Source organism: Pavona decussata, unplaced genomic scaffold, assembly GCF_977016875.1.
Source record: "Pavona decussata unplaced genomic scaffold, jaPavDecu1.1 SCAFFOLD_71, whole genome shotgun sequence".
Classification (NCBI taxonomy): domain Eukaryota; kingdom Metazoa; phylum Cnidaria; class Anthozoa; order Scleractinia; family Agariciidae; genus Pavona; species Pavona decussata.
Window position 1 is genome coordinate 2,376,683 of NW_028145490.1, and position 23,848 is coordinate 2,400,530.

General features: G+C 39.7%; 2 protein-coding genes and 1 pseudogene across 3 annotated transcripts in view; all 3 read left to right on the forward strand.

The window, feature by feature from the left end:
• LOC146477300 (kelch-like protein 2) overlaps window positions 1-23,848 on the forward strand; it is a 40,016-nt gene that overhangs the window by 4,669 nt on the left and 11,499 nt on the right. The window lies entirely within an intron of this gene.
• LOC146477301 (uncharacterized) lies at window positions 1,457-19,632 on the forward strand (annotated as a pseudogene). Its single transcript, XR_014865433.1, has 9 exons — window positions 1,457-2,356; window positions 4,997-5,154; window positions 6,212-6,316; window positions 8,595-9,206; window positions 9,935-10,159; window positions 11,967-12,546; window positions 12,996-13,173; window positions 15,253-15,881; window positions 17,184-19,632. The product of XR_014865433.1 is annotated as an uncharacterized LOC146477301 (transcript).
• LOC146477302 (kelch-like protein 11) lies at window positions 20,666-22,463 on the forward strand. The gene has a single exon (XM_085113541.1). It carries the CDS (start codon window positions 20,688-20,690, stop codon window positions 22,461-22,463), a length of 1,776 nt encoding a protein of 591 aa, XP_084969667.1. The 5' UTR covers window positions 20,666-20,687.

The following is a 23,848-nucleotide window of genomic DNA, read 5'->3' on the forward strand; positions in this document are numbered from 1 at the left end:
GAAATCAGCTAAGATATTAGGTATTACTGTAAGGAGTGACCTTAAATGGATCGATCATGTAGATAATATTACTATGAAGGCGTCCCGACGAATTTACTTGCTCAAGCAACTTAAGCAAGCTGGCATAGACCGTAAGTCGCTAATTCTTTTTTATTGTGCATGCATGCGTTCCGTTCTGGAATATGCATGTCAGGCCTTCCATACTAATTTGCCAGCCTATCTGTCCGACGAAATAGAGTGAATTCAGAAAAGAGTCTTAAGGATCCTATTCCCAGAGGTTTCGTATAGCAAGGCCCTGGAAGAGGCGGGTTTGAAAACACTCTTCCATAGACGTGAAGAATTATGTAGCAGTCTGTTTAAACAAATAGTAGAGAGTGACCAGCATAAACTAGCTAGCCTGCTGCCCGCGCACAATGACAGTGGGAGATATCATTTCAGGACTAGGCGTATGTTTTCAATTCCGAATATGAAAACAAAGAGGTTTGGAGACACTTTTATGATGCACTTTGCAAGTAAACAGCAATTGTAGTTAGTCTAGTTAGGATTGTAGTTATTGTAGTTAGGGTTTTTATATTTTGAAATTTTAAACATGATGTATGTGACGCAAGTAATTCAGCTTATAAAAGTTGTTTTCGTTTTGTTTTAATAAACGATTTATTTATCTAAATAGTAGTCTTTTTATTACTTAAAATCCCTAGGCGCCTTGGGATACTTTCCCCAAGTGTACTGATTGCTCGGTTGCTACGGCCCAGTGGAGTATAGTGGAGGCGCGTTCAGATAAAGTTTAAACACAGGGCTCTAAACGTAAACACGTTTAACCACAGGGATTTTATGATATTTAGTGTGTTCACTTTGAAGCCTCCAATTCATGATAGCAAGCCCGCTATAAATGTATGTAATCTATAAGACGCTAAATTTGTCGACAGACCTGAGGGGGAAAAGTGGCCAACAAAGAGAAGGTGTCGTGCAGGCCTTCCGTGCTTTTAGCCTAAATTTATAGAGCGTATGCAACAAATCCCAAGGGATTCCAATGACAATGGCGTGGTGACCATGTTGGTTTATCATAACAAACCAACTCTTTTGTTAACGGTACACCAACATGGCGGCGATGACGACACGTGCATACACTCCATAACTTATAACCGGCTTCCTTACGGCTTGTTTTAGCATGTTATTTAGTTGGCCTTAATTATGATTACTTAAGTCACTCTCTTTCGTTAGCCAGTACAATCTGCTTTAGCAGCAAGAAACTGAAATTTACACAATTGAAAGCCACTGTTATTTAAATTAAGAAAGTCACATATTTCAAATTTTTCCTAACGGGAAGTGACTAGAATTCTTTTTTTAAACTTGACGCTTGCTCTGTATGTTTAGTTAACTTGGGAGTGAGGTTTTATGGATCGCTGCTTGAGTACAATAAGGAGATTTAAATAGATCATAAATAGGTCTTCCCTATCTCAATTAGTTGTCGGTCTGCGCGTATGCCAAACACTTTGTGCTCAGCAAGAACGGAAACTTTTCTCGCAATGTTTTTGCTATTGATGGCCTATCTCTCAGTAACTGCAAAAGCATTTCTTCCTCGAATTAATCTCCTAGCGACTGAAGATTCCACTACGCTCGATCACGCGTTGATTACAAAGGACGGATTTCTCAAGCCACTCATCTACTTCCTTCGCGACAATCAAAAGTATTTGAGGGACGAATATCTAACGGGCTTTCTGTATGATATCTTTCGGTCTAATTCGCCAAATCCTTTGAAAGACACGATTGAAAACATTTTCCCGCAGATCCAGTTCCTTAACGCCTTGAGCGAGATTCAGAGTGCCAATGTTGAGGTGGATTCGTTCCCGTTAAACAGCTCAGCCGCTGCGCATTTTGATGGCGAGCAATTCAAACAGGGGTCGCAGAGGATCAACCGATTGCGCCAAGAGCTAATAACGTCTCTTCTCAAAGGCGATAAACTACAGCACGCTAGGAACCTAGCCGGCCGTGCGCTGCACACTTTGCAGGATTTTTACAGTCGTTCCAACTGGATAGAACTCGGCAATCCGCGGCCATATGACGAGTTAGGCCAACCCGGAAGTGAAATCCCTCAGAATTTTATTGCAGGGCCGACAGAAGCAACATGCAAGAGCTGCCCTTTAGAACAAGGCTCTGGCCTGCCTAATGGATATTGTGAGGCTAACTTGGACACGGTGAAGCTTACAAGTGGATATCGCTCAGGACAGGACGTTAAGAAACCTAAGAACCTTGGAAAATGCAGTCATGGCGGGAAAATGGACGAGAGTCGTTTGGAGCCGGCTACGGGCGGAATTAACAAAGATTCTACATCAAGGGACGAGTCTCCTCGTGCTAGGTGAGCATTCGTTATATAATACCAGGATTTCATTCAACAGGAAATCTTTAAAAGCCAGTACGTCTTGTTTGTACACAAATAATTGATTACAAGGTGGACAGTTACTGACTTAAAATTGAACAAAGAGACGTAATTTTGCTGACGTAAGACTTTGTTGTACGCTTATTGGTGTTAACGCATCAAAGGGTGATTTTACTCCCTGCGGCCTGTTTTAGCTTGTTTTTAATTGGCCAAAATTCTGATTATTTTGTTCACATTCGTTCGTTTATTTTTAGCCAGTATAGTTTGCTTTAGATGATCTTGTTCAGAAGTCTTCCGTGTAAAGAAACTGTTTTCGTGAGAATGATGTAATCACTGATAGACTGAATCGAATCTGAAAGGGAAATTGTAAACAGGAACACCTAATTAAATAAGTTAATGAGTGGAATGGTCAGCCGTGCATAACATTACTGACCCCGCACTCAATCGAAAAGCGGCTTATAATAGGTCTGACATTTTCAGGTAGATCTATCTCACCAAATAAGGACGCTTGATCGGCATTGTTTGTTCACGGGACGGGTTAGATTGTATGTTTGTTAAGCAGTACATTAAAGCATTCAATCCAACAAAAGCGGCCAAAACGAGGGTCTCATTTGGGTTAACTGTCAACCGTCAAACAGCCTAAAATCTAACCGTCAACCGTCAAAAAAGGGCAATTTTTACGTTAGCCTTCAAAAAAGCAGTTATTATCAGCCGTCGAACGGTTTCATAGTCTTTCAAATACCACTATTTCGGCTGTTCAATCTCGGAATTGCGGCTCTTAGAACATGATCGCTTAAACCGGTACAGTAAACCAGTTTTCATGTTCCCAAATATAGTCACTTTATGGTCTTTTCCATTTGATTTGAGTCTAAATAGACATCACAACTAACTTTCGACTGGAAGTACTTCCGGTTTCAAAATATTAATGATGTACTACACTGATAACGTGTTTCTGACCATAAAACAATGTCCAGAACACAACTATTAATGTTAAAAAAAAAATCAATAAAAGAAATAGACTCATGGAAGAAATTTCCCTGGATAACCGTCAACCCTCGAAAGGCCTTAAATTTAACCACCAACTATGAAAGTTACACCCCCATTGAGACCCTCTCAAATGAAAGAAGTTGATCCGACATTTTCAAAGGAATCTATCTCAGCAAAATAGGGACACTCGATTAGGCACTGCTTGGAAGAAAAGCCAGTCTTATACAACGAAGCAGGACGCATGGTTTTGAAACCTCAGTATTCAGTTATTAACAGCCCTCTCTTCATGTGAGCTAAGTATTTGACTTCTGTAAAGTCTAACATGTTTAGCGATGTTCTCTCACGAAAGTATTTTTACTTTCTGACTAGTGCTGCTGCACTTCTCCGAAATACTTGCCATTATTGGTTAAATTTTGTTTTGTCAGGCAAAGGGGGGAAGTATTAAAATATCAGCAGCGCATATTCATCCAACGGCTGAATTTAAATTTTCCTGAGTTCATTAACTGCGTTACAAAGAAAGGAAATCAGTACTTGTATTCTGTTTATATGATTAAAAATGAACTTTATTCAGAGGGATGCCTTGGTAGTAATGGATGTATGCAACATGGCGTTCGAGTCGTACCAGAGTCCGACGGCTGTGCCATGCAAAGAGGCCTAATAAGGCCGAGTGCACATGTGGTACGGGCCATGCTGTCGACTCGTTGCTGTTTGTAAAACCTACAAGGCAAACTGGCTGTGGTGATGAGATTGGCTCGACTGCAGTGTTATAATGCAACTGTTAAAGCAAAAATGGTTTATTTTGCCCACCACTGAGTTTGTGACTTTCTATCAAATTTTCTTGCAACAATTTGGTGTGACACAGTTTGGTTGTTCCGTTGACTTAATTAATGTTTGCAAGGCAATAAATAATATTTCCAAGCATGTTTATCAATCAGAATCAAGGTAGATGATCTTAACCGCAATCAAACGTAAAAATTAAAATGTCTGCCAAAGATACGGTTTTTACTTTGAGACCTCTGAGTTGATAAGTTTTTTTAAGTCTTAAAGTGAAGTATGCAGTAACTATGTTGCTATTTGAATGCGTGACACCCGGAAATCCGATTCACCTAATGGTTCAGTTTCACCGCTCGCAAAATTAGCAGTGGGAATCCCCTCCGCTAGATTGTTGCTTGACACGTTAATTAAGTCATCATCATTATTATTATTATTATTATTATTATTATTATTATTATTATTATTATTATTACTATTATAATTTAAAAACCTTATCTTTAAGGGACTTTTCTTATTTCTTATGTTTGACCGCGATAAACAAACGATCAATCCTCAATTCGTCCATTCCCATCCATTCATCCACCCATCAATCAATCAATCAATCAATCCATCCATCAATCAATCAATCAATCAATCAATCAATCAATCAATCAACCAAAAAAGCCTTGTGGTTTCTCATGGGCTTCCTCTCCACCTTTATTTTATTATTATTACACTGTCTTGTATTTTTTTTATTGTCATGAGGCAAAAATAATCAATCAATCAATCAATCAATCAATCAATCAAGCAATCAATCAATCAATCAATCAATCAATCAATCAATCAATCAATCTGTTTATGCTTTATTTTTGTTTGTAGCCTACATACGATTGCCGCTGACCTTGCCATTGAAGCCACGAGTATCTTCTTACATGACATCCGCTCCACAGTTGGTGACGACATCTTCGCTAAATTCCTGAATCTTAAGTCAGAGAAAAGTATGGCTCTGGTAATAGATGTATCGGGAAGCATGAGTGGTGAGCTTATAATAAGATTACTAAAATTTGTTGCCATGGGATTGAACTCCCTCTGAGAACAACTACTGTGAAACGGCGAAGAAAAGGAACCTAATTACACTTTATTGAAAAAACACTTTATTAAAACAGTTACAAGTTAGTTATATACCTACCCGCAAATAGCTAAGGCTAGTCGAGGCGGGCAGGTATGTCTATACTAAACTAAATACAAATAAATTTGGTGTTTACAAATTGACAGCCACAACTAAAGTAAAAGTTAAATAAATAGTAAACAAACAAGTGAATATACAAAACAAAAAGGATTCGCAAGCTCAAAGAAATTACAATTGTTATAGTAGACAATACTGAAAATGCACTTGAATCACAAAAGAACGATATATGTATAGTTACAAATTTGCATGTATAATTTTACAACAAAACACAATAGGCCATTTCCGACATGCTGTGAACCTCACTATAAAAGCGAGGCTAAGTGTAAAGATTTTCATATGAAAATTAATTTGTCTGCATATGAATGAAGACTAATTTTCATAATAAAAACTTTGTACTTACCCTCGCTTTCGTAATGAGGTTCAAAGCAAATTGGGAATAGCCCTCTATCAGAAAGGATCAAAGATTTACTTGAGTGGCGTGAAAATACTGTGAATCATGGGGAAATATAACAAACTAAGGTGTTACAGATACAAAGGGACTAGAGACATTTTTCAACAACAACAACAACAAACATTGTACCTCATAAGAACACAGCGCATGATTTTTGACTGAATGAAAGAAACTGAAATTGAAACAGAGAAACGATTGCGAGGTGATGAACATAAATATTCATAATTATCTCGCTTCTTTGAAATTCTGTTTCTTAGTATGCATGTGTATGTTGTGGTTCAATTCTTTCCTTGGTTTAAATTATATTTTCCATTGTTTCAAACTCATTATCATACATTATCATACCCATGAACAATAGGAAGATAAAATATGAACCAATGATAGATTTGAACCACAACAAAAAATTCTTTAAACTGTTGAAACTCTTGAAACTGTTTTCTTGATTTTGCGTCAGATGAAATCAGTGAGGTGAAGAACGTGTCCATTAATTTCGTTCGCAAAACTTTGCAGAAGAAAGAAATCTCCTTCACGTACATTCTTGTGCCATTTAGCGATCCAGGTTAGTTGCTTTCTCAACGGCTATTTGTTTTAGGAAATTTAACGTACAAAATAACTCTCTAGATCTTACGCTCATTTTCCTGATTAAAATATGGCTGGCGGGATTGATCACTTGACCGGCATTCTTCATCACCGGCGATATGATTAAAAGGCCATTTCCGAGTTGCTTTGAACCGCAAGGCTTCGTGTATAATTATGAAACATTTATATGTAACCGAAACAAATTTTCATATGAAAAGCTTTGCACATTAGCCTCGCTTTCGTAATGAGGTTCAACGCAACTCGGAAATGGCCTATTCCCACTAGGAGACTGGTACGAGCAAGGTATCCAGTTCGGGTAGACGGTTGGAAAGCAGTCAGTTGGTTAGGAAATATCTTTTCAGTTGAAAACTATTTGACAAGATTTACTCTACCCGGAGAACTGATGCCGAATATTCGTCGGCACGATGTTCATTTGTCTACCCAAACGATCCTATAATCTCTCACTTGCACCGGTCTTCTCACAGTTTCTGAAGTGGAGGAATTGTCTAACGTAGGCACATAATGCACATAGGGGGTGAGGGGTAGGGGACGAGTTCTATTTTGTATGGATCGATGATGTGCGAATCGTCGGTTTCACAAGCTTGTTAGGCAGGCAACTGCAAAGCGTTTAATTTGTTCATGGGAGGCGCTGTGGGGATCTGCGATCCACGAAACAAAGAAATTCATCCTGCTTTATGCTGTGAGAACCTCAACATTATTGAGTTAGGCAATGTTCGACGAACACATAAAAGTAATCCAAACTGTGGCTATCGTTTATTGTATTGCTGGGGGTTTTTTTTGAGACTGCAAAGCGCGTGAGTATTTGCTTGGATCGACTAAATGATGCAACTTTGTTGGATATGTGTAAAGATGTAACAAAAAAGTTGGTTAAAGATCACATAACTTGGTCGCTAAACGTTCTAACTTTCCCTGCTTAATCACTTGCCATACCGCTGGCCTTCGAAAAACCGGTTGTTAGGCTGGTTTGTCAATGATACTAAGTGGAGCAAGCGTCAATATTACTAAATGTCGCTACTGTCATGATACAATTACAAATGTCGTTATTGTCATTACACAAACAAACGTTTTACTCTTGAGATATGAACCCTCTACTCTAATATTAATTTGATTAATTTGGAATCTTAAAACTGTAACAAAACTGTAAATAATCTAGATTAACTTTCAGGGTAATTCATGAATTTGCCAAACTGGCTTTTGAAAAATTAAACTCTGGCTTGTGTTGTTGAATCGTTACTTTAACTGGCGAGCAGTTTCCTTCCTTTCCCCCCTTTTTTTTGTGGTACAAAAAGAAAGAAACTGGATTCTGACCGCGAGGGCAGGGAAAAAAATTTCTTTCCCTTTTTTCGTTTGTATTTGGCCGATTTGAGCATGTCACATTTCGAATCTTTATTTAAATGCTCTCCAGGATCAGAAGAAAAAAAAGAACATTTGTTAGTCGAAAATTGGTGTAGCTCAATAAAGTTGAGGTTCTCACTGCATGTGAACATGGAGCAGCATAATTATCCTCACCCCCTACCCTTCACACCTTACCCCTTTTTTCTCACCCCTTACCCCTCACCCCCACCCCCCACTCCTTACCCCTACCTCTCACCGCCGGAATAGACTTGCCGCTGAAATCCTGTGTATGCAATTTCTACTCCTTTGTCAACATGAGGATAATTTTTAAAAGACCGGCCGGATCAAATCTTTCTTTCCTTTCAAGCACCGCTTGAATAGTCAGTCAACAATCTAACGTCATTAGCAAAGCCGATTGCTGGGACTACAAGGAATTTTACATCGGTAAAAGAGAGCAACGATTTCATGATAAGAAAATTGAACACTTCAAGGCCCTCGCTAAAAATGACAACACCCGGAAACAATATCAAGTGGGATCATTTCGGGCAAAACTGATTATCACTGTAAAATCAAAGAAACCTTGTTTATTCAAGAAGTAAAGCCAGCTTTTAAAGTCAACGTCAGCAGTGGGAGCTGATGCGTTATTTATTAGCCGTGGCTTTTTATAGATTAACTGTTTTAAAAGATTGTTTTTCTTGAAATCTGTTCCAGACTCCTTATCACTATTATATGACGGTCACTTTTGAAAATGTATGTTGACTATCATACGAAACGTTTATATAAAATGCGCAAGTTTATAATGTTTATCACCGCTGTTTGTGTTTTATTCATAATTTACCCAGTCATGATATAACTCCAGGGTTGAAACCATTGATAGTTTCTTTGTTTTCGTCACACTACAGAAGTGGGCCCTGTAACAGTGACAAGTGATGCTCAGAGAGCAATTGACGCAGTGAACAATTTAACCGCATCAGGAGGTGGAGACTGTCCAGAGCTAGGCATGACGGGTCTTTACCAGGCCCTTCTCCGCTGCCTTCCTGAGACAATCATCTACTACTTCTCCGATGCTGACGTGAAAGACGAATTCAGAAGAAACGAGGTCATGTCCTTAGCCAAGGAAAAGAAAGTTAAAATCAATTTTATTCTGACCGGTAGCTGTGGTAAGCGCAAAAAACGTGACACCCAGTCGTCAGCGGTACCTACAGACAATCACCGAATAAGGAGAAGTCTCCAGTTTCAAGATTTGTACCAGGCCCTCGCTACCCAGACGGGAGGACAAGTCCTTGCAACTAGCAAGAGCGAAGTGGCTGAAGTGGTCAAGGTGATTGATCCCGTAAGTCCAACTAACTCGTCGGTTGATCTCAAAGAAGTTGAACTGTTGAACGTCAAGGTGAATCGCACACAGTACTTTAGTGGAGAAACGTTTTTCGTGGATATCGACGCAACATTGGAAAGCTTGGTTCTTGTACTGACGGCAGCTAGCTCGCCTGGACTACAAGTCCAGGCCACTGAAGGTAATTAGGAGAGAAATAGGCCATTTTACAGTTGTGTGCTTAGTGACCTGGTCTTGAATTGAAAGCGAGGCTGGGGTTGACCTAGTTTTGACACAGACCTCACTGCTTTTCATATGTAAATGCAAATAGTTAGCATAAGAACAGTATGATCTACGTATGAAAAGTAGTGAGGTTTGTATCAAAACAAGGTCACCCCCAGCCTCGCTTAGAATCCAAGACCAGGTCACTAAACACACAACTGTAAAATGGGCTATTGAAAGGTTGTTTACTACCTCAGGGAAAAAATTTGGAAGACAAAAAATGAACAATTAAAAGCCTTGAACCTTTCCCCAAATCGTTCAAAGGGCAAGGGGGTGCAGTTGTTGTTCCATTTCAAAGTTTCGCCCGATGATAATCGCACGGAAACCTTAAACACATCCCGCATAGTTAACATTTCATACTATAGGTTCTTTTTACAGGTAGTGGGAATGTCTGAATTTATAACAAATCTCCGCCTGCTCAAGAAAAATTCTGTTTAGCACCCTCGATTAATAGAGTCAACCTTATTATCTTTTTTTCGAAAAAAAAAAAAAACAACAACAACAACAACAACAAAAAAAAAAAAAAAACCAAAAAAACAAAAATCAATATACAAGGATTTATCCTTGCATGCTTATATTCTCTGTAATTTTGAATACTGGTTCCCTTTGAAGTGAAATCTTCATTTCTCTTTCCTGAATTTTTCGCAGGAAACTCAACAGTTCAGAGAAAGATAATTTCGTCTTCAAGTACTCTTCTCATTTTGGAAGTCACCAGCCTGGTCAGCGGTTCAATAAAGCTGACAGTTTCCTGTAATGGCCCGTACACACTACAAGTATCCGGTTTCAGTCCTCTCGACTTTACATACGAACTGTTAGACGTGGAAGACATGGAGCGAAGTATTACAAGACGCGTTGTTGGAAATCCTTTGAGAGGTAAGGCAATTAGACAATTGTTATTTCTGATTATCCTCCATGTGCATATTAGATTAGTAAATGTGTGAAGGAAAATGAAGCTCAAAAAAAAGTAAAGGAATCAACGTTAGCGTAATTCCAGAAGTGGAGACCGCGGGGAAGAGAAAATCGTACGCACGTTAATGCGGCGGAAAATTCGTTCATGTAGGTGTCCTTGATTTGTAACTCAACACGTCTTGTGTGCTCTAGTAAATCGGGAAGGGAATCTCTCCTCAACGCAAAAGTCCTAAGAACGACTTTGATGTATAACGTTTTTGAAGTTAACGTAAGCGGCCCGCGCTGTCGTGCATCAATCCACCAATTTTCCCCATATACAACCTAACTCGTGATTTTTCATATGAGGTCCCTCCACTTGCACCTCGGGCGTAACCACAGCGACAATACTTTGAGAGATGCCGGATCTTTTGTAGACCAAGATCGGTAACAGACTTCAGATAATAATTTATGGACGGTAAGACTGATCCTTACAGCAGTAAAAAAAAAAAAAAAAAAAAAAAAACGTATTTATTACTGCCGTTATAATTTAAACAGTACAGAACCGAGAGCGATCTGGTTTGGTAAGCGGCATTTCCACGTTCGTTTTCTATAGGTCTCTACTGGATAGAAAACTTTTGAATGCAGAGGTCCACACAACGCAGGAATTAAACTTGCTGGTAATTTTGCCGGATCTCTCCTGTGAAAGACCTCGTGTCAGGCGTCACTTGAACGTGAAAATACAAAACTGAATGCAAGGCTGGCACTACGGCAAAGGGCAGATTTATTAGTGGCCAATATTTCGACTAATAGAATTAGTCTTCCTCAGGGCCAGAGCTATACTGAGGGAAAATATAATAACGGCTCCTTAAATTAAAGTTTGAAAAATACATGGAAAAACATGATTGGCTAACACATGATATGATGACAGCGTACTTGTAAATATGAGATAACAAAAATATACTAACGGCTCCTAAAATTAAAATTTGAAAAAATACATGCAAAAAAATGATTGGCTAATACATGACATGAAGACAGCGTACTTGTAAATATGAGATAACAAAAATATAGAAGTGTATAATCAAGGTTCAGCGTTCGTTTTTCCTGTTAATGCCTTCTGGAGATAACGTTTTCCCTCTATGAATTAGAAAAGCCTCGCGTGCCTTACGGCGGGAGGCATTGATGGTGGGTTGTAGTTCGAGAGGGATAAGTCGCATGTCCGCAGAAGAGTGACCTGGTAAGTTGAAGTGTGTAGGGACTGCTGCTGTAGAGTTGGCGTGATGTGGGTTGTTTGTCGCTTGTCTGTGTTCTGTGAACCTTTCACGGATCGTGCGTTTGGTTTCCCCTATATACTGTTTTTTACATTTTTTACATTCAATCATATATGTAAGGTTAGTAGAATTACAGGTTATATGTTGTTTTATTTGTCTTGTTTCGCCGGTGTTGCTAAAAGTGTACGAAGTTCTTGCATCGTCAATGTGAGGGCAAGTGAGACATCCATGAGTGGAGTTGCAGCGGAAAGTGCCAGAGGTGAGCTTGGGTGTCGTGTTAGTGTTCTTTAGTTTTGCTCGAACCAAAAGGTCGTGAAGGTTTGGTGAACGACGGTAAGCGATGAATGGTTTATCTTTGAATATTTTTTGAAGGCGATCTGTGGAGTTCTATTAGTCGAAATATTGGCCACTAATAAATCTGCCCTTAGCCGTAGTGCCAGCCTTGCATTCAGTTTTGTATTTTTGTATTTTTTCTACTGGATAGTTATGTAACTCGTTGTTTTTGCCTCCTTTTTTCCCTTCAGGCCAGACTTTGCTGCTTACTTTGGATTTCGTTGGTCAACAAATAGAAACAGTCAGCAACTTAACACTCGTTGGAGTGAACGGAACAGACCTCGAGACATTCCGCATCATTCAAGGAGAAGGCCTTTACCAAGACTCTTATTTCGTAGCCTTTGTTCCCACAGCAGAGAGATTTCGACTCAAAGTGACAGGAACAGACAAGAATGAAACACGTTTTCAACGAATAAAACCAACGTTATTCACTTTGGGCGATGTAAAACTTTCTCCAAATGTCAAACAATGAACAGCTCAAATATGCTTTTTCCAGGAGAAAGTTTAGAAGTTCAAGTCAAGGTCATTAATTCTGGGGACACACAAACCCTACATTTTACAGCATCAGATGACTTGGGGTATTTCAACAGCATAAGTCCTACTAGCGACAACTTGGGAAGGAATGACTCTCTTATCCTTCGAGTTACCCTACTCGCCCCCAGTAACGCACCGTACGGCGTGACAGGCACTGTCACGGTATTTGCGTCACAGAATTCCGACTTCACCCAAGTGGTTAATTTTATGGTCTTTTTTGTAACAGTGACATCAAAGGTAAGAGATCTTGGTATTCACAGATGTAGCAGATGTTTCAGTTTAAAATTTCTTTCTTTTAGCGTACGTAGATTTTGAAGGCTGTTTAGAGGAAATTCATTTGATAACCTGTCTGACTTGTTATGTGAAACGAGAGTCTCCCTAAGTGTCACGTGACATGCCTGGTTGTTTACGTCAACAAACATACCAAATTATTAACCAAACCAAGACTGATATACCTTATATGCTTTAGCAGATGTGATATGCGGCAACAATGGCTCTTCTTTTGACAGTTTACTAACCGTATATTTGTATCTTTGTTAGCCTTTTTAGTGATTATTACTCCTTTGTCATCCTGGATTGGTTCATTATCTTACCCATTCTCCATACTCCTCTGTCATTTACCAGAAGAATGAACTTTAAACTGACATACTCAAAAGTAACCAAAGTGGTGAACTTCAATTTGACAGGACCCAGACCTCTCTCCTCCATTGTGTACCGTTGTAAATCAGACTGCAACATGCGCTGGAGTATACGGTACACCAGAGTGCGTGTCGAGCACGTGGAATGCACGTGTCACTTTCGCTGATGCTGGAGAAGGCCTACTGTCAATAACTACACGAGATAACCCCAATGGAACACTCGACGGTAAGAGTAGTCGGATTTTATTCAATATTTAGCGCATGGTATCAATCTGAGATCGAGGTTGTAATGATTCGTTGTTTTTGACAGTCCTTGAAATCCTAGTACGAGTACGGGTAAACTGCCAAACCAGATTTGACTTCAAATTTCTAGCGAAGTACTAAGAAGAGGTATATCTCAGAAATCCTCATTTTAGTCTTTGTGAGCGACGAAGTTGACGAAATTGTTTTGACTGAATGATACCTACGCCCTTTAGTGAGTCCTAAAAGACGAGATCACATACGTTTTGAGGACTTGTTTTCGCCTCTGCGCCGTTCTCATAAAAACTCGTAGTAAAAATGACGACAGCTATCTCGTTTCCCCGCCAAAATGACACTGGTTTCACTCGCGCGCACTCTTTGTATATTGGAAAAACTAGTACACGTGACCTGTACTACAATCTAAAGGCCTCTAATATTGGCCTGCAAAAGAGTTATACACCGAAACGTTCCCGGTTATGTGGACTGACACCGGTCTACTGGTGTAACTGTGCCTTAACTGCAATATGTTTACGTTCGAACTCCACTATTCGTTGACCTTCGAAGCGCTTTGAACATAAAGCGTCGTTCTTGGTTCTTGATTAATTGTTTATATACCAGCGGTTACACACGATCCCCAACACTTTTTCATCCCTTCGTGTAAAAGCTAAGTGTTTTCTTTTCCTTGAAAACAAAAAACTAATTTGAAACTAAAGTACGTACTAATCTATACGCAGTGTTTCCTCGAACAAGGTTATGGGAAGGTCTTATGCTTCAAATTTCATGTTTGCCTATCGCGGAGTAGCTTGGCACGCTGGGTATTTTTTTAGTCAAATGTGGCCAAAAAGTTTCTCCTCTTTAGGGTTTTGTGGTAGCAACCTCAAACTTTGCAACCAGACAAAACAATGTGTTTCCTACAACTTGTCCGATTCGGATTTTTGAATTTCATTTTTCCAACGGTAAAATGACGTCATCAATTTGACGGGAAATTTTTTTTTTGGAGCTACGGCACAGTTGTTCCTAACATAACAAACAAAATGGAAAGAGAATAACAAATCTGAAAAAAATTTTGGCTTACCTCATTGGAGTCAAGAGTTATGGGAAGTTAAGTGTTCAATTTAAGGCTATTTTTAGTAACAAAATGGCGGAAAATTCAAACTTCAGAAGCCCAAAACTTTTGATTCAGTTTAGATATTTCAAATCTTTTTTCAGTTTTGTAATCCTTAAGGTATGAGTATTTAAAAAATGTGATTGACCATGTCGAAGCTCTAAAAAAAATTTTCACACCAAATTGATGACGTCAATTTACCGTTAAAAAAAATGAAATTCAAAAATCCGAATTGGCCAAGTTGTAAAGAAACCGTTGTTTTGTTCGGCTGCAAAAATTGAGATTCGTACAATAAAACCCTAAGGAGAAGAAACTTCTTGGCCGAATATGACTAAAAAAATCCCCAGCGTGTGAATGTTTAAAAAAACATATATTATTCTTGCTAGTAAAAGGTAAAGTCAAGTCAAATCGTTATTTCTAATTCCTTTTTAATCATGAGGGCTAGGGTAGGTCAGTTCATGACACCAACTGATCACGAGGTGAAGGGGCGCTTAAATCGGTTGGTTGGCGATTAACACAATATCGGTCGTACAATCCTTCAAGTCAATGCCTTTAGCGCAGGGCACTAATTGGGGACAATATCCAAATCGAATTGGAATTTGGAAGTGTTGGTTTTTGAGGAGAGGGGAAAACCGGAGTACACGGAGAAAAACCAGTCTCGGGTCAAGGACAAGAACCAGCAACAAACTCAACCCACATATGACGCCGAGTCCGGGAATCGAACCCGGGTCACATTGGTGGGAAGCGAGTGCTCTCACCACTGCGCCATCCTTGCTTCCCACAACTACTCCCTAAAATCTAATGCTTCAATTAAAAGACATACCAGCCGGCTTACCGACGCTGGCGCAGAACTGTTATCTATCAGTAGCGTTTCTGTAGTCTGGGTCTATTTTGTAGCTGTCAGACTATTAAGCTTGTATTAGGCTTATAACTGTGCCACTTTATTTTGTTCTTTTTCAGTTGGAGCATTCAATCAGAGTGCAACAAACACATCCATCCCAGCATCCTTCACATCCAACTGTTGCAATCCCAGAGTTCTTTTCGTTGGTCTTGACCTTGTAGGAAACATGGGCACTTGTTCCGTCAGCGTTATCCCCGAGATTGTGTCCCTCAAGGCCAAACCGAACAGCACAACTGTGTACCTTCGCCCTGGAGAGACCATCAAGTTCCCTTTCACACTCACCAATCTGGGCTCCAAAGGCTCCTTCTCATTCCAAGTCACCAAAACCTCTGCACTCATCAGCTACGTCATACCCTTTAGCCTCGCTCTCGAAACAAACTCCAGCACCGCTGGTCATGTGATTATTAAGTCACGTGGGGAGACCATCGAAGAAGAGAATTTGGCGGTAACTGCAGTTTTACAGGCAAACCATGTGAACACAACATTATTTTACATCCAGGTTTCTGTATCCTCGGGGCCTGTGACAGAAGCAACCGACCACACAACAACTGCAGCACTCCCAGTTCTCAAACACGTGAACCTAAAAGCCGATGTAAACGACAAAGACTTGTCCATAGAGCTTGGCAAAAGTCTACAGGTTGGCTTCAAAGTGAAGAATTTTGCGTCGATGGAGACGTTCACGTTTGTGGTAAAGGTTTTAGTGACTGTTAGTGAGAACACAATCTCTTACTCATTCTCGTCCCCAGGCCTAGGGTCTTCGCGATATCAAAATAACGGTGCATGAGGAGAAAACCCTGGAACAGGTTGTTGATAATTATTGATTTTCTTCATCGACATCCTTTTTCCGGGTTTAGATTTAGCTGTATACCATATCCGATCCTAGAGAAAGTGAACCGAAGACGAACATCAAATGTTTCACGTCACAAAATACTCCTGGCACCATTCGTGGAACGGAGTATTTCGTAGGGTCTTCCCTTGTCTCGTAGCCAGATCTCAGTTGGTTCGGAAATGTCGAAATGCCTGACCGTGGGAGATCTGGGTACGAGATTAGGTCTTCCCAGTACCGCCATTTTGAATCTACCCGCGAAGACTTTGGGGACGAGGTTATCTCGCATCCAGAGTCATCAGGCTTTTCGGCCAGTTGTTGGTCACTTGGAGAGATTCTAGGACATTGGAATTTTCCCCGCTAGAAGCACAAGGTACAGGGGAATCAAAACTGACCATCATTCCGCCTAAAGGCTAGATTCTTGATTCAAATACATAAACATGACTGAACGCGTCATGACACTCTTATTACGTATTACGCGTCTGTTGAAAAATTAACGCCACAAGGCCGACAACAAATGCGTTGACAGACGTAGCCAATAACAAATTTCATTATTTTCGACTTTCCCAGAGTCTCTCCAGGTGAACAACCGCTGCCAAAGAGCTTGAGGACTCTGGGTACGAGATTGATCCTTTAAAGTAACATAATCTAGTTCAAACTTTGAGATTGTCAGAAGCAAAGACAAGATTTCACTCGAAGGCAAGCAGAAGTCTTCTCTACACCACGGTTACATTTTTATTCTCGGTCTCGTCTCTATCATGTCGCTGTCGTGTTAAGTTGACGCCGTAAGATCAGCCTTGCAGTTATTTCACATAATTTCAGCTACCGTATGTCAAAAACTGCCAATTTTGTGCTTCGTCGGAATAGGGATCTCAGTAATTAAAGTGCAGCTTTTCACCATTTTCTTTCAAAATTAAGGTAGCTGAATTATATGCACTCTTTCTCGTACGCTTATGGATTAAATTAACCATATAATTACAGAGGGATATTAAACGAATAAATAAAAAGGTTATCCATGAATCAATCTGATGAATAGCGGGGAAAAGATCACGTGATCACTCCATTTGTTGTTTCTGCAACATAGCCTGTTATCATGTGGAACAACTGCGGACTCATTAAAAATGAAACCATCCTTTGATTATTTTGCTATTTTCACTTTAACAGGTATTGAGTAACCATTCTTCAATCAGCGGAGTCGTTAAGCCACCGTCGGTCACTCTGATAACAATGCAAACCGTCTCGTGCCTGCTGATCCTTACCTCTCAGCCAGAAGCCCCTCCAGGAACTGTCACGCAAGTAAATATCACGGCCACACCTGCGTCACACAACGCCGACGTGAAGGAATTGCAAGTTTTCTCTTTGACTGTGACCGTTGAAAGCAGAGGCCTGGGTACAACAGAAGACTTGAAGAATGAATACAAATTTGCAGTATGGAAGATTGTTGTAATCTCCGCCTCATCTGGCCTTCTGGTTCTTCTTAATATTGCACTGGTAGTCTTCAAAGTGAGACATGGTTCATACGACCCAAGAAAACCGCCTGAAAATAAAACCAGAAATGGATCCCGAGGAATCAGAAGCAATCAGCCACTACAGCTACAAAAAATCAACGAGGGATATGACTGTGACATTGCTTAGAGGAAGTTCTGCATTTTCACCAATAAGAGGGGTATCGAATGGTCTTTGCGAGTATTCGGGAACATGCGAGCACTGTGGTTTTGTTGCGAGCACAAGCAGTGATTAGATTTGTCTTGCGAGTAGTGAACATTTTAGAAATAAACAACAACTTGTAAGCAGCAAGCACTTCGTTGATTTTCCGTTGGCAAAAAATTGTTATTTTTTTAGTTTGACACGTTTATTTTTATTAGAGTGCACCTAGAAATGTGAGTGATACCTTCACAATACACAACACTTTAACATTTTAACAATAACATATGTTAACTTATGTTTTTGTTGTGTGCTTTCAATTGAACTTGACAGCCAGATTTATAGGAGTTCCCGCAAAGATAGGTTTATTTCTGTACCAAAAAGCCTACAAAGCACGATTTACGTAATTTCGAGCAATCGAGCATGCTAGCAATTTCGAAAATTTGGCGAGCACGAACAAGCGAGCACTCATTTAAATTATTTTGCGAGCAAATCGAGCAAAGGCCAAATTTTGCGAGCACTCGATATTTTTACTGTACCATTCGATACGCCTAATAAGCACTTGTAGCTTAGGATAAGCAACGCCTTTTTTTTTAAATTAGAACATGCAGGAATTAAGCTTCAGCTATATGCATTTATCATACTAGAGTGATTGCATCATTTTTATTCAACGTTTATTTGCTGGCTTCATCAACTTCAGTCCCAAGCCTTTTCAGACACTGGAGGCGAGGTTGTTGACGATTTCGAAAGAGATTCGGTTTAAACGCCACCTGCTCTTTAAGCGCTTGTGTACAGGAGGTATTTTAATTGTAATGCCTGTCATTTTTGCTGCCCAGTTTGAAGTAATCAGCTGATAATTAGTCTGGATGGTCAAGAAGTTTGCCTGCTTCTCATTAATTGGCCGACGCGGCTCTTTGTTTTTAATGGTGACTATAACGGGGATGGGCAGTGTAACTTAGTTGACAGCTGCCAATCAACCACTCAGGTATGCGGATCTATCCGATACATCGTGACTGACGTTTGACTAAAGTCACCTCACTCAGTGGCTATTGAAATCTACTGAAAATGTTTCTTGCAAAAATTTATAAATCGAATCGATAAAGGAAAACGCACTGAGGCTAATTGTTATTTATACCTGTAAGACACTATGCTGAGAAAGTTCATTTCCGGAATTTTTGGGGGTGAACACAATCTAACCTTCGACCAGGCCTACTAGTTTTAGCAGCGCTCGTATATCGTCTTATCAGGGCGTTCGCTTAGAATTGAGCTTACCTAGTTCCCAACCCTCTCTCTGTCCTTCATCCCGGGCAATCTATTTCGGACTTTCGGGACACGTGGTTTTGGACACGACACCGAAACGAATTGACAGTGAAAGCCTGGGAAAATGCCCTACAGGGAGAAATCGGTAGGTTTTAGACTCTTCCATGCACTTATATTTATTGTAAAAGAATTCAATTTTCAACCTCTTTGGATTCTCGACTTGAGGATCATTCCTCTTTGGGTTAACTGCCATGGACTTCTAGACTAGCAAATAGACGTGATTTAGTATGTTCTAATATTTTTTTTCGCCCGGTTTATTGCTTGTGTATTGATATTTCAAACAGGCTGCCCGTATCATTGCATGTTGTAATTATTATTTTTTTCTTTTTACTGTTTTAGTGTACAGTCGACTCCCGATAACTCGCACCTTCGCTAACTCGAACCTCCCGCCAACTCGAACCAATTTTCCTTTCCTTTCAGCTCATTTTCTATATAATTTTACCCTCAATAACTCGATCTCCCGATAACTCGAACCTTTTTCAATTTCCCTTGAAGGTTCGAGTTATCGGGAGTCGACTGTAGTTATGTACCAGTGTATCGATTTTGCTACTTGACGTCCATTAAAGGATTTTTTTAAAAATGTTGCTCTTGTAGTGTTTAACTGAGGGTTTATTTAGTAAACTTGAATCAATTGATCAAAGAATAAATGATAAAACTCTCTTTGGTAATGAAATTAAATTCCGTCAGTTCCGATGTAAGTTGTTTTGAAATCCCGATCCCGATCCCGATTTTTAAATTATCTTTCCTCTTGTGCTAAAGACAATGGGTGTTGAAAAAAAGCGTTCGACTGCCGCTATCTTTAGTCAGAGAGCATCGAGCCGTCGTTTATCGTCCTAAGAGCAGTTCTTGGCATAGGCGAAGAACCCTGCCGCCATTTCAGTTTTTAATAGACGGCATCTTGAAACAGAAAGTGGAGATGGACTTAGGAACGATGTTGAGAGAAGTACGCCTGCCAATTGTGATACGGAATTTTAAGGAAGTTCGATTGTGCATAAGAAACTTCCAGCACATGCAACAACACCACAGCACGGATTTGCACGCTGATCTTATGCAGCTTTTTGCCAAGAAATTCAAGTTCAGGAAAATTCCATCATGTCAGACGGTTATATTACGTTCTCGGAGTATGGCAGGAAGGAAGGGGGCAGAGGTACTCCCCTATATACGCTATAAGGCATGTGCGACCCCTAAGGCATGTCCTAAGGGTATTGTTTTTGTCGGCCGTTTTGGTCTGAAGCCTAGTATTGATTTTAACCATTTTAATTTTGCTGTGAAAGTCGAAAAATAGGTATGGAGTTTACAGAAATGGGTATTTATGGATTCTATAAACCAGGTCTGAGTTTAAGAGGCCATATCCTTAAAAGGGGACCAAAAAACTATATATCTTGGTCTGAAATAGGTCAGGGTTTAGAGAGAAGTGTCACACTTCCTCACCAAAGAGTAGAGTACCCTCCCAACCCCAAGCCGGGTTTACGTTTGGGTCGCCTATAAAAATATTTACTCACAGGCGATATCTCGCTCCAGATTACGAAGATCAAAATTAATATGACTAAGGATGGAGCATTCTCAAGCTGGAGCGTTCCCAAAGAGTTTTCACATGTTTTCAGGTATTCCCCTTGAAAAGCCAACAACCGCTCGTTCCCAGGCGTACTGAGTTCGCTCACAAAGGGTGATGGGATGCTTCAACCGCGGACTTTCGCTTTCAAAATGGAGGCACTCTCTCAGCCCATGTCACCAGACGCTTCCCGACATTGTCAGGAAATCACTCAACGTCTTGATATTCTGCGAACAAGCGAAAGTTTCTGCGATGTAACGATCGTTGCGAAAGGCAAAGAGTTCAAAGCTCACAAAGCTGTTCTAGCTGCAGCAAGCCCGTTCTTTCTTACTCTATTAACAAGCGACATGAAAGAAAGCAAAGAACAACTGATCAAAATAGAGCTTGAAGAGGCAACTGCGACTGTTATGGAAGACGTGCTGAAGTATGTTTACACTGGAAATGTTTTGGTGACCGAAGATAGAGCCCACAATCTGTTTGCAACAGCGGACTACCTTCTCTTACCAAGCTTGAAGACATTGGCAGGTAATTTCTTGAAGGAGGTTGTAACAATTAACAATTGCATTTTCAATTATTATTTTGCTGACAAGTATCAGTGCCTAGAACTGAAGGAAAAATCCTGCCAAGTGATCAACTCAAGTTTTAGTGTTGTCATGGAAACTGAAGATTTTCTTAACCTTGATGTGAAGCAAGTGATGGAATGGGTGTCTAGTGATGACATCACTGTGGGTGCAGAGGAAGAAGTGTTCAAGGGAATTGTCAAGTGGGTGTCACACAACAAGAGTGAACGAGAGGAAGCCTTCCCTGAATTGTTGCATCAGGTCCGTCTAACGTCTTTGTCACGTCACTTTGTACTAAATGATTTACTAAAAGAAGAGCTAATCTTAAGAAATACTGAATTTGGTTTTAATTTTTTGGTTGATGCTATGAAATTAATGCAGACTGCTACTGACGGGCAGGTAAATCAACAGCCAAGGAAATGTCTAGAGGCACATCTAAATGGCATTTTTGTCTGTGGAGGGAGAAAGGCACTGTGTTACTTTCCACAGAAAAACATGTGGTACCAGCTTGCTGACAAACTGTTCGATGAGCAAGGTTGTTCTCCTACCCAATATAAGGGTAACATTTACGTGCCGCGTAACCTATGTAATATGGGTAGGGAGACTCAGTGGGCAATGCAATACTACATACCAACTGGTAATTCCTGGGGGGCAGTCCAAAGTCACACAAATTTGAGCAGTCTTACCTCCTGCACAGTTTGCAAGGGTTACCTTTATGCAATTTGTTTAAATACTTTTTATGAAGGAAAGATCTTCAGATATGATGCAGAAGCAAACTGTTGGAATAAAGTTTTGGACCCACCCAAAAAACAGTGGTACTCTTGCATTGTGACTGATGAGCAATACCTGTACATAATAGGTGGTACTCTGTTAAATGATGCTATAGCAACAACAACAAGATTTGATTTCAACAACAGCAAGTGGGAAGAAGTTGCAGACTTAAATTGTCCAAGGAAAAGTGCATTTGGTGCCACCATGAAGGGCAAGGTTTACATAGCAGGTGGAAGGCATGGTTTGAGAGATTCATTAAGCTCATGTGAAGTATACACTCCTGCAACCAATGAATGGCAGTTGATGCCCAGTCTGAAGGTACCCCGAAGGAATGCAAACATGGTGTGGTGTGAAGGAAAGCTTTATGTTCTGGGTGGCGAGACAGCAGAAGGCCAGAGAGAGAGATTCTCAAGACTATTAACAGTTGAGGAGTTTGATTCAGAGAGGAATGAGTGGGTACAGAAATCAGTTATACCAGCTAACAGCTTTGAAACTAAAGAGGAGAAGGAGAAAGGTAACAGATTTCAGGCTTGTTTTGCAAGGCTCTGCAAAAAAGTGATTGACAAACTCCCTCCCCTATTTAATTCAGTAGCTTGAAGCCACTGAATTAAATAGGGCACCAGCTTTAAGGATAAAAAGTGTGAAAACTCTTGTTCTTACATGCAAGTATAACAGGATTAAGAGCACTGGTGGAATTCTGTTAGAATGTTATGCAAGAAAATTGGCTTATTATACAAATGGACGTTAGATTCATTTGATGGTAAAAAAAGAAATTTCCAGTAAAAGAAACTCAATTTAATTTGATGCAAAATCGAACACCAATATTTCTTTTGGCTTAAAGGTCAGGATATGTGAAAAAAATCAAAAATAAATAAATATAAAATAATATACAGTCAACTCTCTCATAGCGACCACTTCTTGTAAGCGACCACTTCATAAACAACCGTTTGTTCCTCAGTTAAATACTAGCTGTTTCAGGAGCTCTCTGGTAAGCAACCACCACTCAAATTTTTTTAGGGATCATGACCACCTTTTAGGCCAGAAATTTGACATATTGTTTTGGTTTTCTGTTTCTGGTAAGCGACCACCTAACATAATCATGTGATCGTTACATTACTTAGAAGTGGCAAAAGTTTAATTTTTAATGATGCTATCCCGGACTGCTTCCAGATGATAACAGTTTACAGACAGAGAAGATGGCTATGATTAGATCTGTCGGTAAATGAATAATTGTTTCAGTCATCTGTATCAAAATGTTAAACAAAGTTTCTTCAGAAGAATGAATAGATGTGAAAAAATCAAATAAATTAGTTTTTATTTGCCTAATTTTAACTGCTATAAGGTAATATTTTTTACATGTATGTAATTAATTAACCAATCCAGTATTAGGCTTATTTTGTTGATCTTTCCTGTAAGCCACCACCTTCCGTAAGTGACCACTTTGTTGTGCCCCAAGAGTGGTTGCTTAAATTCTGGAGTATTTACAAAAATTACCAGGTCCACCCTCTGCTCTGTAAAGACTGAATAGGCCTTACGATATTGTATTAAAGTTTATTGATTGGGTATTGTTTTATTCATATGAGTTAAGTGCAGTTGATATTCACATCTAGAAACAATGGAGGGTTGTGAATAAGGTTATAAATCCTTGTCATGGTTTGAATTGGTTAAATATATTTCCTTCTCAGGGGTTTTTGATAACCTTTTTATCAGCTGTTTTCTTCCTGTATAAACAAAGATGACTTCATATTAAGGTAACAACCAACAAATATTATCCTTTTTTCTTTGTTACAGTATTAACCCTTCTAAGGTTTGATTTACTGCCCAGGGACCTAAAGATCTCATTTTAGATTGCAGTTCAATTAAGGAAGAGTGCTTATCCGACACATAGATATGACTCATTTGTTTTTGAAATACACATCCAATTTTGTAAACACTGAGTGAACAATACACAGTCTAAAATGCTAACAGACGTAGTAATACAA